This window comes from Sinocyclocheilus rhinocerous, unplaced genomic scaffold (genome assembly GCF_001515625.1).
Source record: "Sinocyclocheilus rhinocerous isolate Xijiao unplaced genomic scaffold, SAMN03320098_v1.1 scaffold558, whole genome shotgun sequence".
Classification (NCBI taxonomy): domain Eukaryota; kingdom Metazoa; phylum Chordata; class Actinopteri; order Cypriniformes; family Cyprinidae; genus Sinocyclocheilus; species Sinocyclocheilus rhinocerous.
Genome location: NW_015634502.1, coordinates 1,737,002 through 1,755,560, shown reverse-complemented (window position 1 = coordinate 1,755,560; position 18,559 = coordinate 1,737,002). Strand labels below are relative to the sequence as shown.

The 18,559-nt window shown below is 37.7% G+C and overlaps 4 protein-coding genes across 8 annotated transcripts in view; 1 reads left to right on the top strand and 3 right to left on the bottom strand.

The window, feature by feature from the left end:
- Positions 1 to 657: 657 nt before the first annotated feature.
- LOC107745802 (deoxyhypusine hydroxylase) lies at positions 658 to 3,616 on the bottom strand. The gene is made up of 5 exons (XM_016559798.1): positions 3,512 to 3,616; positions 2,440 to 2,793; positions 2,272 to 2,348; positions 1,898 to 2,147; positions 658 to 1,405 (listed from the first exon to the last, which is right to left on the bottom strand). Exons 2-5 carry the CDS (start codon positions 2,711 to 2,713, stop codon positions 1,092 to 1,094), a joined length of 915 nt encoding a protein of 304 aa, XP_016415284.1. The 5' UTR covers positions 2,714 to 2,793; positions 3,512 to 3,616; the 3' UTR covers positions 658 to 1,091.
- A 301-nt stretch (positions 3,617 to 3,917) lies between these two features.
- Positions 3,918 to 6,324, bottom strand: LOC107745801 (putative nuclease HARBI1). 2 transcript variants are annotated; one of them, XM_016559796.1, is made up of 2 exons: positions 6,025 to 6,324; positions 3,918 to 5,715 (listed from the first exon to the last, which is right to left on the bottom strand). In XM_016559796.1, the coding sequence occupies exons 1-2, from the start codon at positions 6,208 to 6,210 to the stop codon at positions 4,528 to 4,530; spliced, it is 1,374 nt and encodes a 457-aa protein (XP_016415282.1). In that variant the 5' UTR covers positions 6,211 to 6,324; the 3' UTR covers positions 3,918 to 4,527. The 2 variants fall into 2 exon arrangements, with proteins under 2 accessions (XP_016415282.1, XP_016415283.1); XM_016559797.1 differs by having other exon boundaries at positions 6,018 to 6,078.
- A 1,049-nt stretch (positions 6,325 to 7,373) lies between these two features.
- Positions 7,374 to 12,191, top strand: fzr1a (fizzy/cell division cycle 20 related 1a). Of its 2 annotated transcripts, XM_016559795.1 has the most exons (15): positions 7,374 to 7,558; positions 7,740 to 7,809; positions 8,239 to 8,355; positions 8,472 to 8,603; positions 8,719 to 8,782; positions 8,993 to 9,123; positions 9,217 to 9,296; positions 9,378 to 9,561; positions 9,665 to 9,730; positions 9,807 to 9,909; positions 10,485 to 10,669; positions 10,787 to 11,020; positions 11,158 to 11,262; positions 11,356 to 11,448; positions 11,545 to 12,191. In XM_016559795.1, the coding sequence occupies exons 3-15, from the start codon at positions 8,287 to 8,289 to the stop codon at positions 11,584 to 11,586; spliced, it is 1,488 nt and encodes a 495-aa protein (XP_016415281.1). In that variant the 5' UTR covers positions 7,374 to 7,558; positions 7,740 to 7,809; positions 8,239 to 8,286; the 3' UTR covers positions 11,587 to 12,191. The 2 variants fall into 2 exon arrangements, with proteins under 2 accessions (XP_016415281.1, XP_016415279.1); XM_016559793.1 differs by lacking the exon at positions 7,740 to 7,809.
- A 514-nt stretch (positions 12,192 to 12,705) lies between these two features.
- The window catches only part of LOC107745798 (HAUS augmin-like complex subunit 5), a 7,561-nt gene continuing 1,707 nt past the window's right edge, over positions 12,706 to 18,559 (bottom strand). Inside the window, exons 4-19 of one of the 3 annotated variants that reach the window (XM_016559790.1) lie at positions 17,743 to 17,767; positions 17,528 to 17,660; positions 17,001 to 17,160; positions 16,742 to 16,817; positions 16,346 to 16,431; positions 16,198 to 16,252; positions 15,956 to 16,083; positions 15,770 to 15,851; positions 15,554 to 15,687; positions 15,250 to 15,412; positions 15,096 to 15,176; positions 14,697 to 14,842; positions 14,401 to 14,500; positions 13,998 to 14,136; positions 13,771 to 13,903; positions 12,706 to 13,495 (exon numbers count right to left, since the gene is read on the bottom strand). In XM_016559790.1, the coding sequence (XP_016415276.1) occupies positions 13,393 to 13,495; positions 13,771 to 13,903; positions 13,998 to 14,136; positions 14,401 to 14,500; positions 14,697 to 14,842; positions 15,096 to 15,176; positions 15,250 to 15,412; positions 15,554 to 15,687; positions 15,770 to 15,851; positions 15,956 to 16,083; positions 16,198 to 16,252; positions 16,346 to 16,431; positions 16,742 to 16,817; positions 17,001 to 17,160; positions 17,528 to 17,660; positions 17,743 to 17,767 (1,744 nt within the window). In that variant the 3' untranslated portion in view covers positions 12,706 to 13,392. The remainder of the gene's footprint in view (positions 13,496 to 13,770; positions 13,904 to 13,997; positions 14,137 to 14,400; positions 14,501 to 14,696; positions 14,843 to 15,095; positions 15,177 to 15,249; positions 15,413 to 15,553; positions 15,688 to 15,769; positions 15,852 to 15,955; positions 16,084 to 16,197; positions 16,253 to 16,345; positions 16,432 to 16,741; positions 16,818 to 17,000; positions 17,161 to 17,527; positions 17,661 to 17,742; positions 17,768 to 18,559) is intronic. The other 2 variants (XM_016559791.1, XM_016559792.1) reach the window with 2 other exon arrangements.

Genomic DNA, 18,559 nt, shown 5'->3' with positions numbered 1-18,559 from the left:
ATTTTATGTTACCTGAAAGTAAACCAGATCCTGGAGAGTTGGAGTCATGGAATATTTGCTCAGGTCAGATTATTCAAATGGAAAGATCACCCCCCACAAGTTTTCTATATTATTAAATAATTAAATAAAAATTTAAGGCATAAAAGAAGATCCTACTCTAACCTTCCCCACATGTAACTATATGCAGGGTTGGCTAAGCATGGTTGTCTTTTTTGGCTTCATCGTCCGTCTTCTTGTGAAAGGCTTCTGTCAGAATGAAGATCCAGTATGCAATGGTGATGGAGGTATTAATTGTGACAATACCAATCATGAAGGGGTGTAGCATGTTTGCAAGTTTTTCCCTGACTGCCGTCTACAGCGTTTCTGTGCTTTCTGTTACTTTTAGCCTTTTTCTGCAGTTTGGTCCAGCCTTTTCTTCAGTACGTGGTTGTCTCTCCTCCCCCCAAACTCAAATGAGGCTTAAAAATCCTCAGAGCCTTTGCTGAGCACGACATTCCAGGTTTATTATTATTATTATTATATTTGTACATTATACAGATATAAAATTGATTATATAGATATACAATAGTAATCAGAGTGCAATGCTTCTCATTTCTGTTTGTTTACAGCAATTTTTCTGATATACAAGCTAGTGATGACCACTTAAGCATTACAGCATTTGGATTTTAATTACATGTGTGCTTCTTTAAAGATTAATCTCATTGAATGAGATAGACTGCTGTGTGGCTTAGTTAGGCAGAACGTACTGTTATAGATCTCAGACAAGCACTAGCGCTCTTAGCTCTGCTAATCACCTCTGCTCATGCATGGAGGATTTAACACGAGTCACACAGACTTTACTGAAGATTAGAAACTTGATTAGTGACATCTCAAATATTCATGACGCAAAATGTTAAGAGTTTACAGGCAGAATAAGACATAAGTACATGTGGTCAAATAAATGCTTTTATTATGTAAATGTTTTCTGTTTTTTCAAGAGAGATCTGCAAAAATGTTTTTTATTAAATATTCAGGCATTCAAAATGCTTTAACTTGAGTTTGAAATATGGATCAGCTATGTAACATTAACATGTTTTAGGAAATGTGTTTCACTAAGCGCTTCGCAGTCTGAGCAGTCCGTCTGCATATTGGAACTGCAAGCTGTTCTCATACTCCAGCATGTCCAGTGCCACCTCACAGCTCTCCTTCACCACCCGCTCCTGGTCCTTCCTGTAGTGCTCTAGGATCTGTAAGCACGTCTCCTTCCCGATGGAGCCCAGCGCTTCTGCACACTCATGCCTGACCATGGCGTTCTCATCTGTTTTCTCCAAAGCTGCCTGCAGCTGAGGGATGCTGGCCTCGTGTTGGATCTGACCCAAGACGTAGCCGATCTCATGGCGGAACAAAGCACTGCTACACTGAAGACCTAAAATAAATTTTTGAAAGAAAATATTACTTTTATTCAGCAGGGATGCATTAAATTGATTAAAGCATGACAGTAAATTTGTAAGGTTACAAAAGATTTCCATTTCAAAAAATCCTGAAGAAATGTCACCACAAAAATATTAGGCAACACAACGGTTTTCAATATTGATAATAATAGGAAATGTTTCTTGAGCACCAAATCAGCATATTAGAATGATTTCTGAAGGATCATGTGACACTGAAGAAGACTGGAGTAAATTCATGAAAATTTAGCTTTGCCATAACAGGAGTAAATTACATTTTAAAATATATTGAAACAGAACACAGCTATTTTAAATTGTAATAATATTTCACAATATTACTGTTTTTATTTTATTTTTGATCAAGTAAATGCAGCCTTGGTGAGCAAAAATCTTACCAAGCCCAAACTTTTAAACACTGTTATTTACAAAGTTCAACATTTTTATTTGACCTAGCACTGCATGTTTCTCACCATCTCCAAGAGCCAGAACAGCCTCTTCAGTCCCAAGATTCCTCAGTGCAAACATAGCTCTATAGCGGTCAAACAGCGACAGGCTTTCATCTAAGAGCTGCGCCCTCAGTTCTGGGACACTTTTTCTTGCGGCAGGGGGCGCGGGGTCTACAGAGCAGTAGGGGTTCTCATCTGTCCCCTCTGCTGTCTTTTCCCCACCATTCATGAGCCACTCCAGCCGCCGGACTGCCAGCTGACATGTTTCTGCCACCTTTATGAAAAGAGAATTACTGTAAAATCTAAACTTGGGGCATAATCAAAATGCACAGCATGGGCATTCATGCGTTAGTGTAACAAGGAATGGTGAATAGATTGGTGATATGGGTTGACTGTACCTCAATTACTGGATCTTCTGCATATTTCTTCAATAAATCTAAGACTTTGGGATTTCCAATGGCTCCCAATGCTTCTCCTAGAATTTAAATTATAATAAAAACACTGAATATGACATATTTAAAAAAAAGAAGAAAAAAAAGAAGGAAGAATATGACTGTAAGTTTTACCTCCTTTATGTCTGAGCATTGGTTCTTGATTAGTGTCTTTCAGGACCGTCTCTAGGATAGGAATGGCCCGCTCGTCTTGCATTTGGCCGAGGCAGTATGCCAGCTCATGCTTCAGAAGTGCAGATTCATCCACAAAAGCTTCACTGATCCATTTAATGGCCTCTGGTCCACCAAGGTTGCGGAGAGTAAAAAGTGCTCTAAAGCGCGTTGTCAGGTCCTGCTTTGGGTTGACGAGAATCCTCCCCACCGCTGCTATATCTGCATCATTTGCCATGAGGAAGCTTTCAGTATCAGGACGATGTCCTTATGCACAGGTTAAACGGAGTACTCCAGAGAGCAGCATATATACAGAACCTGCATTTAAAAACATCAAAATTTCAACCCTGCTTAGTAATAATTTACTCTGTAGTAGTAATGAAATGTCAGGACTCATATGATGATTAAAACCTTGTGAACTACCTACTTAGACAGCATTCTTGAGCTTGTAAACAAAACTAATCTTTAGGACTTACTGTTTGTCTGACTACTATTTAAACAGGGACATATCCCATTTATCTATTTGTAGTCTGACTCGTTTCTGCGAACCTGTTCTTTCAAAACCAATTCAGAGCCATTCTTTTACGTCATGATGAGATCCTGACTTACTAAAAATAATAATAATTTTAAATAATTTAGAAGCCTATATTAACAGACAATTGGAATGTATTCGTATTCGATGTGCTTTTTATTTTCAAGAATGACATTTTGGAATGTAGAGAACAATATGCATTTACAATAAACAAGATTAAAATTAAATGCCAAATTGCCCAAAAAGAGACCCAGAAAGGTTCATGAACGAATCGTTGACTGGTTTTGAGAACCGGTTCAATGAAAAGTTACAGGGTTACACTATGAAGGACAAGGCCTGAACATTGCCACTGTGTCGGCAGTAACGTTACCCAGGCGTCACTCTGCCAGCTGTGTGCAAGCGTGTTATGCAGCCGGCAGAATGACGGGTTTAAAGATATTACAGCTAACCGAGTTCACAATCTGATTCGTTACAATCGCTGAATTATTTGTATTCTGAACTTACTACAAGCGGAGATGTTGTGTTTTTCGCTCATAACAAGGCGCTCTCCATCAACCTCCCCATGCCGTCCACTCAAAAAGGAACTGTTTCACTTGTGTAATCCAGTGGTGAGAGTTCAAATTACTCGCACTAGTCCATCGCCACCTACTGGATTGGAGAGGAACCGCTCTAAAATTTGTAAACAAGCTGCATGGTTATCAACCTTTTTAACTGTAATGCCCCCAATTTTTAACAGAGACAGGAAGCATTGAAGCTGTAAATTAATCACAAGTTTAAAGAACTATTTGTAACTCAGAATAACCAATAGTTATTGAAGGAAAAAGAACTATGATTTTTTAAAAATTAATTTAGATTAATTAATAATTAATAATAATAGGTAATTAATTAGTTATAATGACAATATGGCCTCCTAATTGGTCATGGCCTCCTGGTTGAGAGCCACTGATTTACATTGTTTCAACCTGGTAAGGCTGTATTCTTTTACATGTGATGAGAAATTTTGAAAATTTGGATACAGCACTTTCAAATTCTAGGAAAGTCAATGTGGATTGATACACACAGTGCATCACATTTAATAATACAGGACATTTAATATCTTTTGTGTTCCAAGGATGAAAAAATTAAGTCACATAGGTTTATAACAATGTGACATGAATAAATGATGCCTTTTGGGTTTACCTAATTCTCCAAAATTTCAAAAAAGCATTGAATTGCCATAAGTATTTTTGTTTATTTCAACCAAAAAACAAAATCACTTTGAACGTTATATAGATCCACTGTTTACAATATTGATAGATTAGACGCCAAATAAAACTTATCAAGTGATTTAAAAGTCATATTAAAAGTCACTCATTTATAAAAGTTAATAAAACAGATAATCTTAAGAGTTATAAAATATAAGACTGGGATTTAAATACAATCAATTTACACACTTTCTGCCTGCTTAGCCATGCTTACTTTTGTAACATATTAAATGGCAGCTATAAACTGGCTAATAAAATGATCAGTCTATACACAAGCTATGCTGTTCCAGCATTGTCCACTTGAAGTGGCTCAGGTACAGACAAAAACGTGCTGCTTGTTGGAGACTGATCTAGTGTTTTGCTCTGCTGTTGTTGCTCAAAGTAGCTACAGAGCAAGGAACGAACTGCCTTTGCTTTCGGATCATCTATGTAGACCGTAGACACATCTGTGGGCTGTGGACATTCATTCTGACTGAGTGCTTTAACCCACTCCTCTTTAAACGGACTGTTATGCACGTTACAGATATTGTGCAAGATACAGCAAGCTACAGCCATCTTGGATACCAAGTCTATGTTGCTGTCATTTCTGTTGTGCAGACACTGCCATCGTGCTTTAAGGCGCTGGAAGGCATTTTCAGTTACTTTAATGCCGCGGTTCAGCTGGACATTGAAGGTTTGCTGTTGCAGTGTTAGATTTGGCGATGAAGGATAGCATTTCAGTAGCCAGGTCTGAAGCGAATAACCCGCATCCCCCAGCAGCAGAAATCCCAACGGTTGACCCATGAGTTCTTTGGGTGGCTGAGAGCAGAAGCCTCCCTCTTCTGCCATAGTCCACAGCTCTGAGCTCTGCAAGATGGTCGTGTCATCTGTGCTGCCTGTAAAACCAGAACAAACGTCCCAGAAACTACCTTTTGCATTTACCACACCCTGAAGCACTACAGAGTGCCATCTTCTCGGGTTCCAGCAATCCTGGGTGTCCGTGGAGGGTGATTTAACAGGGATGTGAAGGGAGTCGATGACACCAATGCAGTGAGGAAAACCCCACAGAGTATGAAACTGCTCTGCCTGTTCTTCAAGTTCATGATCTGCAGGTAACTGCATGTAAAGGGGTTTTAGTAACAAAATGATGGCTTCACACACCTCTCGTACACACTGACACACAGCTGGGATGGGCACACCGAAGAGTTCGCTTAAGAAGCAGTATTCTGTGCTGGTGGACAAACGCATTAAGGCCATGGCAATACATCTCTCCAGTGTAATGGTCTGTCCGCTTTGTTCTATATACACTTGCTCGAGCTGGGGCTTGAGTTTAGCATGCAGAAGAAGGAAGATGTCTCTTGTGATGTGGAACTTGTCAAGCCAGTCTTCTGGTCCAAACTCTGTCATCACAACTCTCTCCCACCAACCTGGGTCTGCAGGGATTGGGACATGATTTTGCAGATCTTCTTCATTTGGTGATGGCAACTAAAACATTGACAGAAAAAAGCTTACTGCATGAATGAGCAATTATTTTGCCAGTCAGGCTGGCATAAATTCAATGAGGAATTTATGCACGGACACTAGTCTGCATCGTTGATTCTGTTATTTTCCTGTTCATTACTGCGAAGCTGCTTTGAAAGCATCTGTATTGTATAAAGCGCTATATAAATAAAAGTAACTTGACTAATATGCACACTCTCTTCTCGTTACTGTGCAGAGCATGATTGTGATTTCAAGGACGTCTACAGATGTCTTAGAAATGCGTAGCAAACATATACAGAAATTACTGTTTACCGTACTCGTGCTCCGGTAATTCAGGAAAAGATGCCTTCGATATATGATTCGTTTGTGAATTTCAGCTCGCCTGTCTAGTATGTAGTTATGAATTTCTTCTTTTCGCCGTCTAATTTTGGATGCAAGTAAATATTTCATCTCCGCAGCATCTCTCGCCTCGTCTGTTTTCAAGTATGAACGTGGCATTTTGTGCGACGTGTAGTAATAAACACTCTACACAGTGGAATGTATTCTTTTTGTGATTTAGGACAGCACAAACACGATCCCATGACGGGCATAAAGCGACACGTCCGGTCTCCTGTGTTCTTATCAAAATAAAAGTTTGTTTTAGAACAATGGAAAAGGAAATAGAAATATAATATAATTTTATGAATTTACCGTTTGATTTACCTAGCATCTCTTCTCTTATCTCTTTCCTCTTTTTGTATAAAGGAAATAAGGTTGCATTATACAATAAACAAGAAGTATTTGAGTAATAGTACTTCACTACTATACTTATAATTTGTGTTTTACTTGAGTTCTGTTAAAACCAAAACTGAATACGTGTACTATTACTCAATTACATTTATATGGGAAAAAATAGATTTTACTTTATTACATTTTTAGAGACATAAAAGTACAAAACACATGTCAGTAATCACGACTTAAACTTTTGCCAATGATTTAAAAATAAAATTAGTGTTTTTCTTTATCCTAATGTGATATTGCATCAAAATACTAAAATGAGAAAATTACTACTGTCTTTTGTTTTTAACGGTCAATTAAAAAAAGCTAAGAAAAGTGTTTTACTTTAGAACACTTCAGTATGATTAAATATGTATACTTTTATGCAAGTATTTATTTATGGTACTTTTTAAACTTTTAATTGAGTAAAATTAAATGTAAAAATACAATTCACAAACTTTCCATAATATATAGTATGCACTTTTTAACAAAATTCTCAATATTACTTTTTTCCCGTACAAAAAAAATAAAAAATAAAAAAATAATAAATTGAAGTTGATCTTTTCACTTTTAAAAACATAGCAACGTTTTTTTTTTTTTTTAATGCTTTATTAATTCAATGCCACAAGAACATGAGGTATTACATATTCACATGATCAAATTAATATTATTAGCTGCCAGATAAAAAAAAGGGAAAAAAAGGAAGAAAATCACATAAAGTTCAATGCTTTCAGAGCATTACATGTTTTCAGTGCTTTTTTGTTTTTTGTTTGTTCTAAGAGATTTACATATAATTTAAAGTCATTTATAAAATGTGCAAAATTTGGTTTACATTGAGCCCACTTCTTCATAGCAACGTTTTTGTTTTGTTTTGTTTCAAATGTCGTGACGTCAGTGTTTGACTCAATCCCATGATCCCTTGCGGTGCCATCGATAACAACAGCTTCGATTTGCTAACAACATCGGCGCGGCGTATTTTATATCCATTATCAAATATATTCTCATTTTTTTCAAGGTTGACACTCGATGCGTTTGTTTTGGATAAGGTTCTGCTGATCAGATTATAAATTCACCGAATATCGTAGTCAAGGTAGGTCCGATGACTTGTGGGGTCAGATTAGCCTAACTAGCTGCTCAGTAATCCATTGTGAAACACCAATAATCAGTGCATAACAACAGACATCTTCTGTTGTTTTATTAATGTATACATTTAGATAGCCTTGGGTCAGCTGATATATAACGCTGAAATATTTTTCCATAAATGAACACAGACGTTGATAGTTAGCCATGTTGACAAAGGAATCTAGTATCTCTTCATTCAGGACTGAGAGCAGCTGTGGGGTAATTGCTTTTTGACATTATATTGATATTTTGTCTGTACGTTTCCTGTTAGTAAAGAAGCATTTCACTTCTTTAATCCGTAATAAAAATGTCATTGTTTGCTTAGGCCACAAAACGATTGCATTTAAGACTTTGGGTCTTTTATTAACATGTCAGGAACTGGGAATCGCAGTTCAGCATATTCTTGTCTCTATGTTCCTATTGTTTGGAAGTTGACGATTGAGCAGCTGTTCTCTAACACCTGTTTATGGGGTATTGAACAGATGGCATCTGCTGACGAGTCTTGCAGCCTTCTGCCTCGCTAACCAGACAACCTAAAAGTGTAGACCTTTAACAATAGTTGCATCGTTGTGACCTTCTCATAAAATAATGTTCCTCCCATATAGTTTCTAAACATGTTTTTATGTTGTTTCCATGAATGCACTTTAGGCACCTTGCCCCTGGATCTCCACATTCGCAGATTTCTGAATCACATCCATGGATCAGGACTATGAGCGCAGGTTACTGCGGCAGATCAACGTCCAGAATGACAACACCAGTCCCATGGTAAGTCTGTCATCTTGAATATTGCAGACTTGAAATTGGATTCATTTTTTTTTTTAAACGATCCATGTCCGACTATTCATTTGATCTGATCCGATTCCTTCTTTTTTTGTATACAGAAAGTAAGAGATGTGATCTGTCACCTGACCCCCACCCCTGAGTCACCGCTGTCATCACCAAGCAAGCATGGTGACAGATTCATACCATCTCGAGCTGGAGCTAACTGGAGCATCAACTTCCACAGAATAAATGTGGGTGAAATATTTTTTTAAAAATACTAGTAATGGAGCTTCCAATTAGCTTCCATTTGATTTGAATCAAAGGAATGTGAAGTGTCAAGTGCATATTTATTTACTCTATTTACAGGAAAATGAAAAGTCACCAAGCCAGAATAAAAAAACCAAAGACGCAACATCAGATACTGGCAAAGGTGAGCGAGAAGAGGATTGCGTTGATTTTACCTGCGTAGTCTGCATTAATAAAGCTGATCAGGCCATTGGTGTTATGGTATCTTCTTTATAGAGAGAGAGACAGACTATACTTTAAATGAACCTCATTCTTGAAGGATCACATTCTCAAATATGATACTCAACCCTCTTGTGTTGTGCAACTCGTGTAAATTCTGTCGTTTTTCTGACAGCGGACGGCTTGGCGTATTCTGCCCTGCTGAAGAATGAGTTGCTTGGTGCTGGGATTGAGAAGGTCCTGGATCCTCAAACAGAAGATAGAAGACTACAGCCCTCCACACCCGAGAGGAGGAGCCTCTTTAGTGTAAGTCTCTCTTATCCGCTGATCTGTTCACTTGATGCCACATGAGTGTTTGGATCTGTGTTTTCAGCGCCTACTTTGTGTTTGTGTGTACAGTATTCACTCAGTGCCAAAAGATCCACACCCGATGATAACAGTGTTTCCCCGTACTCCCTCTCCCCTGTTAGCAGCAAAAGGTAAGCTGAGTCTTCTCCTGAACAATGTGATTGATTAGTAAAATGCATTGTTTTAATTGCATGCATTGTTTTTGTTTATAGTCAGAAGCTGCTGCGGTCACCAAGAAAACCCACACGCAAAATTTCCAAGATTCCTTTTAAGGTGCTAGATGCTCCGGAGCTACAAGATGATTTCTACCTCAACTTAGTGGACTGGTCCTCTTTAAATGTGCTCAGTGTTGGACTGGGGACTTGTGTTTATCTTTGGAGTGCCTGCACCAGTCAAGTATGCATGAGACACATTGGCTGTTTATGCAAATTTAGAGTCAGTAAATACCCAGTGAACTCTTGGACTAAGTTGTGTGTTTTTTTGTTTGCTTTGTCTGCAGGTAACACGACTATGTGACCTATCAGTGGAGGGTGATTCAGTTACATCCGTGGGCTGGTCGGAGAGAGTGAGTTAACCTTTATGACTTGGACTATCAGAAGTTGCTTTCTGGGTTTTGTGGATTGACCGTTCTTCTCTCATAGGGCAATCTTGTCGCTGTGGGTACACACAAAGGCTTTGTACAAATTTGGGATGCTACTGCCGGCAAAAAGCTGTTTGCCTTGGAGGGACACACAGCAAGAGTTGGTAAGAATTGTTTTTTAATCCTTATGGAATGACTGGAAAATGATAGAAAAATAATTGAAATTCATTGGTCAAGGTGTAAGAGTTTGTAATTAATATTTTATTCAGCAAGTAATAGTATTAATTAAATTGACTAAAATTGACATTAAAATATTTCAAATGAGTTCTGTTCTTTTCATCATTTTGTTTCAATGAAAAAAAAAAGTATCATATTTTCCACAAAAATAATAAGCAGCACAACTGTTTAACATTTGTAAGACCACCAAATTAACATATTAGAACGATTTCTGAAGGATCATGTAGCACTGAAATCTGGCGAAATGACTGCTGAAAGTTCAGCTTTGCCATTGCAGGAATAAATTACATTTTAAAATATATTAAACTAAAAAAAATAAATAATAATCTTATTGTCCCCAAACATTTCAACTGTAGGACATATGTTCACTATTGCTCTTAAGCTTCTTGTTGGACTGATTTAGTGTTTCAGTCCATTTTTGACATTTACTTTCTGATGTGCTTCACATTCTTGTGAAATGTATGTGTAAGGTTTACATCTGGTATGAAAAATCTGCCCTCAGGTGCATTGGCCTGGAATGCAGATCAGCTATCATCAGGCAGCCGGGACCGGATGATACTTCAGAGAGATATCAGGACGCCCCCTCTGCAGTCAGAGCGCAGGCTACAGGGCCATAGACAAGAGGTCTGCGGACTCAAGTGGAGCACTGACCATCAGCTGCTGGCCTCCGGAGGAAATGACAACAAGGTGACTGCTATATAAATAATTTAAATGTACAAAATATTCTAATATATTAGCACAAAAAAATATTTTTTTTAGGAAACTGCATCTCTCTAAAAGCATTCCTATGATTGATCCCTGCAGCTGTTAGTGTGGAATCACTCAAGCGTGTTACCAATGCAGCAGTACACAGAACACCTGGCCGCAGTGAAGGCCATCGCCTGGTCTCCTCACCAGCATGGACTGCTGGCCTCCGGAGGGGGAACAGCAGATCGCTGCATCCGCTTCTGGAACACTCTTACAGCGCAGCCACTGCAGTGTATCGACACAGGCTCACAAGTCTGCAACCTGGCCTGGTCCAAACACACCAATGAACTGGTATGTTTATTCTAATCAGCTAACCAAATGCTCAATGTTGAAGTTTATTGTTGGTTATAACATGCATTTATGCTGTAGTGTAGAATAAGACAAACAGGCATGATGGTGAGTCTTATTGCTTGTTCCATTGTCTCCAGGTCAGCACACACGGTTACTCTCAGAATCAGATCCTCGTGTGGAAATACCCCTCGCTCACTCAAGTTGCCAAATTGACCGGCCACTCGTACAGGGTGCTCTATCTGGTTAGTACTTCTGTGGTTTTATTTTAACAATTGACACATTGTAAATAAGTATTTTTAAAAGCTGTTTACTGATATTATCCCTTTATCTTGAAGGCAATGTCTCCAGATGGAGAGGCAATAGTGACTGGTGCAGGTGATGAAACTCTGCGTTTTTGGAATGTATTTAGTAAAACACGATCAACAAAGGTTAAGAATTTTTTTTGTTTACATTTTTGTGAAACTCTGGCTTTTCCTCAAGTTCATATCCTCAATTTAATTCTCTTTTTTTTTTTTGTCTTTCAGGAATCTGTGTCAGTTTTAAACCTCTTCACCAGAATACGATAATTGGGCTGCTAAAGCAGATTGAGTCTTTATTACATATCTATGTCATCAATCACTTGCAGTAGACTGGACATAAAAAAGGCAGAGATCTGACATTTCCCGACATTTCATTTTAAGTTCAAATGTTATGTTTACTTTTATGTGTACAGTTCAGTTCATGATTTTATGTGATTGTTTTTGGTTACAGAGAAGTGTCTATGATGTATGACATGTTATCCAAGCCTTAAGCCAGAAACAATGCCATTGAATCAGGGTGTAAAGAAAATGTGACACAGCTGCCTCTGGAATCATTTGTAAGCATTCTAATGAGTGATCTTTTGGTTGTGAGAGTGAAAAAATGTATATGAAAGAAAATTCAGATTTTAACTTCAGTTGCTTAAAATTAATACTGAGTATTATAAAACACCCTGAAAAAAAAATACATGCTTTGTTGTCATTTGTTGTAGAGTATAATTTTGCAATTTGATGAATGTTCTTTACAAGGTTTGAATCAGTAGACATGGAATGTATTTTGCATACACTAGAAAAGTTTCCTAAACTGGGCTAGGGGAGTTGGATGAAAAGCAAATAATTAATTTTATTAATAAAAAAGGGGGTTCGGCTGACAAAAACATTTGGAAATCTCTGTACTGGAAGGTTGTTAGATGCACGGAGGATTAGAAACTCCTTCTATATGGCAAGTCCTGATAATTGCCTTGCTGCCTTTTTTTTTTTAAGGATTTTTCTGTCTTTAAACAGTTCGTAAAACAATTATTGGAGTATTAAAGCAATGGCATTTTATGTCAGACGGAAATGACTATAACACATTACTCTCACATAAATAACTATCTGGGGTTAGACATACTTTATGTTCAGCAACAATGAATTAAGTGATAGATTAAATTGACATTCAGCAACAATGGATTAAATTGATCAAAAGCGACAGTAAGACTTTTACAATGGTACAAAAAAAAAACGGATCTTTTGAATTCTGAACAAAAAAAATCACGATTTCCACGAAAACATCAAGCAGCGCAACAGTACATTGATAAATGTCATTTCACAATATAACGGTTTTACTGTATTTTTATCAAATAAATGCAACCTTAGTGAGTGAGATGTCTTTCAAAAACATGACCGCAGATTTTTGAACGATAGTCTGTTAGTTTCCTTATTAGCTTTGAAAACAGCCCGACATTTCACTGTTCAAAAACACGTATACAGCAGTACATTTACACAGGTTATTGATCACAGCCTTTTAGGGCCACACAGGACTGAACATTCCGATTATACACTATCTTAACCAGGAAATGACCTGAAATTACATCAAGAGCTGGATGCCCATAGGCAGTCATCACAAAGTTACTTTAATTGTGTTTGCATATAAATGTTTGGTCTAACCCAGTAGAAGTACCACCACTGTTACCACTCATAAGAGAATTACATAAACATTACATAAGCTCCTACAAGAGGGTACTGAGGTTAAACACACAAAAAACACTGGTAACAGCACAAGTATTCTGCATCTTATTAACTTCTACCTTCAGTTGGGAGATTTAAAACGCCACAAAACAAAAGACATACAACTGCTCCTTTATTCCAGTGTCTATTAAATTATTTGAGAAATCCAGAAAAAGTGCATCAAATATTTCTTGAACAGGATGTATCCTCAAACACAAACTGAATATGTTGCAGAAAAGTTAATAACTGTAAGAAAACCTACTCAGGTTATTTTGAGTGTAAAGTAAGAGTAAACTGAAAGAAAATGAAATACAAATTATGCACAGATAAAGTTGCCCAACAAACTTTGCTCTCAAATGCAAAACTAATTCAGGATTCCTTTGTTGCCAGTTTCCATCGTTGAAGCCACTGTTGGAAAGTCAGTCCCTCTCTCTGCATCTCTGGCAGGGCAAACTGACCAGGCTGCTCCCACCTGCACAGACAAAATCAAACAGTGCGTTAATTTGATTAAAATCATAGTTTGAACAGTTTGGGATCAGTATTGATGCTTTAGCGGTTAGTTACAAACTATTCAAACTTTATCTCATTTTTGAAGTTTGCATAATTGATTCTGTTACTTTCCTGTTTAATACTGTGAAGCTGCTTTGAAACAATCCCTATGGTATGAAGCACTATAAAAACAAAGGTGATTTGACGATTCCACAAAGAGCCCATGTTGGAAACATTTGAGAGCATGTCATGTCTTACCAGTGTGTGATGGCAGTCTTCACTTGTTCTGTGTAAAGAAGGCCTTTCGAGCACCTCTGCGTGAGCTCACGGGCCCGTGGGAGCAAAGTCTGCAGAATCTCTTCATCTACCATCTTCACACGCTGCACCAAAGCTGAAATAGACATATTCTCATAAATAAAATAGCATTCTCTCATAGCAAGGAATCTAGGCTCTTTTACCATTCACAAAAACTTTAATTGACATACTCTGCTGATCAGGTGATGGTAGCTGTGCTGTCAGCTTCTGCAGGTCTGCTGATGACTCTGAGAACAGCTGAAGAAGTCTGCGCAGATTTCTTAACTCCAGCCGTAGAGTTGTAGCCTGAGACCACAGCTCTTCTGGAGCCTGGCAAAGACAGACGAGACTCCTACCATCAGTTTTTACTGCATTTTGGGTTAAGAAAAAGCTTGATATGGAAACTGTCCATCATTGACAAACATATTTAAACTGTATATAATATGAACAATCATCAGAAAGGTGACACTTACTGTAGGTGGTAAAACAATGGACTTACTAACTGCTGCTTGATGAGCTAATAATTGAAATGGCTCTCAGAAAGATGATGAATATATGTAGATTATTAAAAGACTATAAAAGTGTGCATCTAACCATATACAAGGGAAATGAGAGACTTTCACAGAGTTTGTGGAAAGCTGGGGACTGTATCCAGTGGATAGAAAGCTGAGCTGCTGGTGGTTTCTGCCCTCTGCTGATTAGAAAAAAAAGACTAGTTCGCAGAGAACAATTAATTTTTTCCCCAATGATTCTTTGATAATGCAATATTAATGTGCAAACGGTAACTAAGAAAAATGTAAACAACTTTAGCCTCTGACTCCATGTTGCAAAGCAACTGAAAATGCCAGTGAGGCATGGTATCATGTACAGATTTCGGTAGATTTGCTGACCCCTTCATGACCCTGCGATCCAGTGCAGCCAGTGCAACACAGCTAAAGTGCTTGGCCCCTTGTGACACAGAGTTGACCAGTCCACTGCTGGCTTTAATCACATTGCAAAACTGAGCATTAAGCTTCTCTTGAACAAACTGTCCAACCTGGAAAAAAAAATAAACAAGCTTTGTTGTATATATAGATATATACATACACACAAAATGCTGTTCAAAAAAAAAAACTTTCTATTTATCAAAGTATTCTGAAAAATATATCATAGTTTACACAAACATAAAGCAGCACAACTGTTTTCAACATTGATAATCAGAAATGTTTCTTCAAAACTAAATCATATGAATGATTGCTGAAGGATTATGCGACACTGAAGACTAAAGAATTTATTGCATGAGACGATACCTCTGCATGGACACAAGTTAACTCAGTCTTCACAGTGGAGTTTCCCTTGATCAGGCGCCGTATCTGCTCTTGTCTGCTGTCCTAAACAGAAAAACACACATACCATCTCCAGACTATGAATGTTCAGTCTTTTGTTAGGAATACAATTACATACCACAAGCTGTCTGAAGTCCATGACACTTTGCCACTGTGTCTGCAGGGTTCTGATGGCATCCAGCCCCTCTCTGGCCTGCAGCTGTAGCTGAGCACACTGCTCTCTGATGCTGTCTCTAACTGCCGCTTGCTTCACTCCCTCCATCTCCAACTCAAACACACACCTGCTCACAAACAGAACAAAACTCATTTCTATTACAACAAACATGTCTTTTTCTTTTTTTTTTAATAAATACCCCCCAATATTATTTTGTTTTACTAACATCAGTAGCACCTGATACATGGTTGGCTGAGGGAATTTTCACCTGGACACTGGATCTGACCCGTGTGCCGTCTCTGCTTTTCTCATCAAAGCTGTGAGTTCAGTCTCCAGCTGCCCACATCTGTTGTGAACCTGAGCCAATTCAAAATAACTCTGCTCCACCTCCTCCCAAGCAGACTGCGAGCAAACACACAAATACAACCTGAGCCACAAGAGAAAGAGTATACAATGCACTAAAATTACCATCTCAAATATTCACCTGCAATAGACTGCGGACAGGTGTTAACTCCTCCTCCTGATCAGCCGACACATCTATTAGGTGATCGCTCTGATAACGAAACCTGCATTAAGGGCAAATGCCTGAGTAATAAGCAATAATCAATTCAATAACATGATTATTTATAGAATGGGTTTTGATAATCTACATTATAATGTAAAAATATACCCTAGATCCGAAATGTCACGCTCCACGTTCAAAGCTGCAATCTTCTCCTTTAACACCACCTGCTGTCTAGAGGTCAAGACTTGCAGAGCCGAAAGCACTTGGTTTGGAGGATGAGAGCGTAGAACGTTCTGAAAATTAAAAATATTGAGGTTCTCATAAGTTGTTGATGTGCAGAACAAAATCACTGGCATGCAGACACATAAACAAACATGCATCCTCCTAAAATGAGTGTCTTCATTTACCTCCACTGCACTCGTCCAGTGCTGGATCACTGCTTTCCTTTGTTCATGAGTAAATCTAGATGAAAAACAAATGAATTTGTATCAACAAGGCAAAAGTGATAAAGCTCTTCTATCTACAATATCAGCATCAAATGCCTGTGCATCTTACTCAGTGGACGGATTCACATTCAGTTCACTCTCGAGCAGGCACTGGAAGAAGAGAACCCTCTCGCTGCAGAGCTCTCTCACATCTTTCTGAAATGAGATTGAAATGGTATTTCATGAGTTACAATCAGTGGAAAGCCAAGTGGTTTAATCAAGCGGTCAACTGGAGTTTGACTGGTTAAAATGATCCAATTAGGCCCCAAGTAAAAGATTAGTGAAAGTTTAGTTAAAGATTGTATAACTACACCACCTATTTTTCTCAAATAAAGGCCATTCAAAAGTAGGACTTTTGAATTTCAGAATTAAAACTGACATCAGCAATGACAAGAGGCCAAAAAGTAGTTATAATTATAATATTCTAGTGTGCATCACAAACACCATTAAATACAGCAACACTTACTAAAACCAATGGATCTGCTCCGGCTTCACTGTCTGAACTGTCAGATGGCCCGAACACCAGCTTCACCTCTGCTTTCCTGGACAAGAAGAGAAATATGCACTACCATTCAGCTTTAAAATAAAAAAAAAAGAAATTAATGCTTTTATTCAATAAAGATGCACACATCATCAAAATATGGCACACAGCAGCTTTAAAACACTGTTTCAATCAGTCTTTGAGAAAGCTGCAATAGAAATATAACAGTCTGAAGGTGGCTCACTTGGACAGCTCTTCCAGGGTATGCCGTTGGGTGCCAATCATGTGTGTGTCCTCTAACAGTATGTTTCTCTCCTCAGAGCAGCGCTGCCTGAAAGAATCCAACAGGATCTGTCTGTGCCTGCCATCCATAAAGTCGTCCCAGTTCCTGTTTATGTTCTGCTCTGCTCAGAAACAAGGGAAGAAATATATTAGTAACAACAGCAACAACATAGAATACCATACTCGGATGTATTTTTAAAAAGGATATTAAACCATAAACAAATCATTAGCTTCAAGTGAAAGTTTTTTTCAGAGACAGAAGAACACGTCATTATAAGATTAGGTTACAATTATAAGCATGTCTTATTTAAAATAACATATGCTGTATTGTATACAACAAAATCAGGAATGTGTAGAAAGTAATCAGAGACCATTTTGATCGTATGATGACTGTTTTGGTTCACATAGCCTGTAGTATGCGTGTAATACAGATGTAGGTAGTATAAAAGAGCATGAAGATGAACAGAAAGATAGAATAAGAACATTCACCTTCAGTAGCAATTTGATCCTCCACTCTACTGATCTTTGTGTCCAGTTGATTGAGTTCAGTCTGAAGGGCAGCAATCTCTCTCCGAAGCTCAAGCCTTCTCGCATCTTTATTCTGATTTTTCAACTGTTTAAGCTACAAAGAATAATCATCTTTAAGCTGTGCTTATGAATCCTTATAGAAGCAGCATAAAGTGCAATCAAGTACTCTTCTTTACCTCTTTATCTTGTAAAACTTTGTACCTTAGGATTTAGACTGTCAAGGAACAATTCCACAACTCAAACAACCACAACTTAGTAAGTAATAGAGTAAGAACTTGATTTTCAACATTTTGACAATGCAGTAAAAATATATAAATTGCGGTGTGCCTCATGAAACAACCATATTTCGTATATCCAGTGTTGGGCTAGTTACTCAAAGAATGTAATATATTACTCATTACTAGTTACTCCTTTCAAAAGTAATATTGTTATTGTTACTTTACTTATTACTTTCTGGCAACAGTAATTAGTTACACTACTAGTTACATTACTTTTTCTTCACGCCCGACAGTAGTTGTACTGTAACTGTGTATCTTCCACATAAAATTCTTCTAGAATGTTAACAACATATTTCTGCCTCATCATTTGACAAAAATCCACATTGGATCGCAGTCAGCAGTTATTACAAACACTCAATAGTGATTGATAGTGACGTTCAAGTAGAAGTGTTGTATTAATCTAATTAATTGTCATGTGTAGCTTGAAGCTAATTGTAATTTTTCCGTTACCCATATACAATTATATTTCATTATGTATTTTATCAAATCACATAAGTTTGTAAGAAACGGTTTAATTTTCCGAAAAGATTTTTAATTATAGTAATATAATGTACCACATGCTGATCAGGGGGATGTGGGTGGGATGTAATGCCAGAGTAAAGTAAATCCACAACTTACACAACAGTGTTCAGATCATCTTTTTTCCTGACAAAATCAATATAATGCTATATTTCTATCTGCTGAATGTAAGCTTTTCCATATTCCAAGCTTGCCT

Excerpts from the sequence above, each read along its gene's own strand:
- fzr1a (XM_016559793.1), top strand. The coding sequence starts at position 8,287 with ATGGATCAGGACTATGAGCGCAGGTTACTGCGGCAGATCAACGTCCAG. Across the intron at positions 8,783-8,992 it reads AACATCAGATACTGGCAAAG|CGGACGGCTTGGCGTATTCT; the intron begins GTGAGCGAGAAG and ends TTTTTCTGACAG. Across the intron at positions 9,124-9,216 it reads AGAGGAGGAGCCTCTTTAGT|TATTCACTCAGTGCCAAAAG; the intron begins GTAAGTCTCTCT and ends TTGTGTGTACAG.
- LOC107745801 (XM_016559796.1), bottom strand. The coding sequence starts at position 6,210 with ATGCCACGTTCATACTTGAAAACAGACGAGGCGAGAGATGCTGCGGAG. Across the intron at positions 5,716-6,024 it reads ATTACCGGAGCACGAGTACG|TTGCCATCACCAAATGAAGA; the intron begins GTAAACAGTAAT and ends TCAATGTTTTAG.
- LOC107745802 (XM_016559798.1), bottom strand. The coding sequence starts at position 2,713 with ATGGCAAATGATGCAGATATAGCAGCGGTGGGGAGGATTCTCGTCAAC. Across the intron at positions 2,148-2,271 it reads CAGAAGATCCAGTAATTGAG|GTGGCAGAAACATGTCAGCT; the intron begins GTACAGTCAACC and ends CTTTTCATAAAG. Across the intron at positions 1,406-1,897 it reads TGTTCTGGCTCTTGGAGATG|GTCTTCAGTGTAGCAGTGCT; the intron begins GTGAGAAACATG and ends AATTTATTTTAG.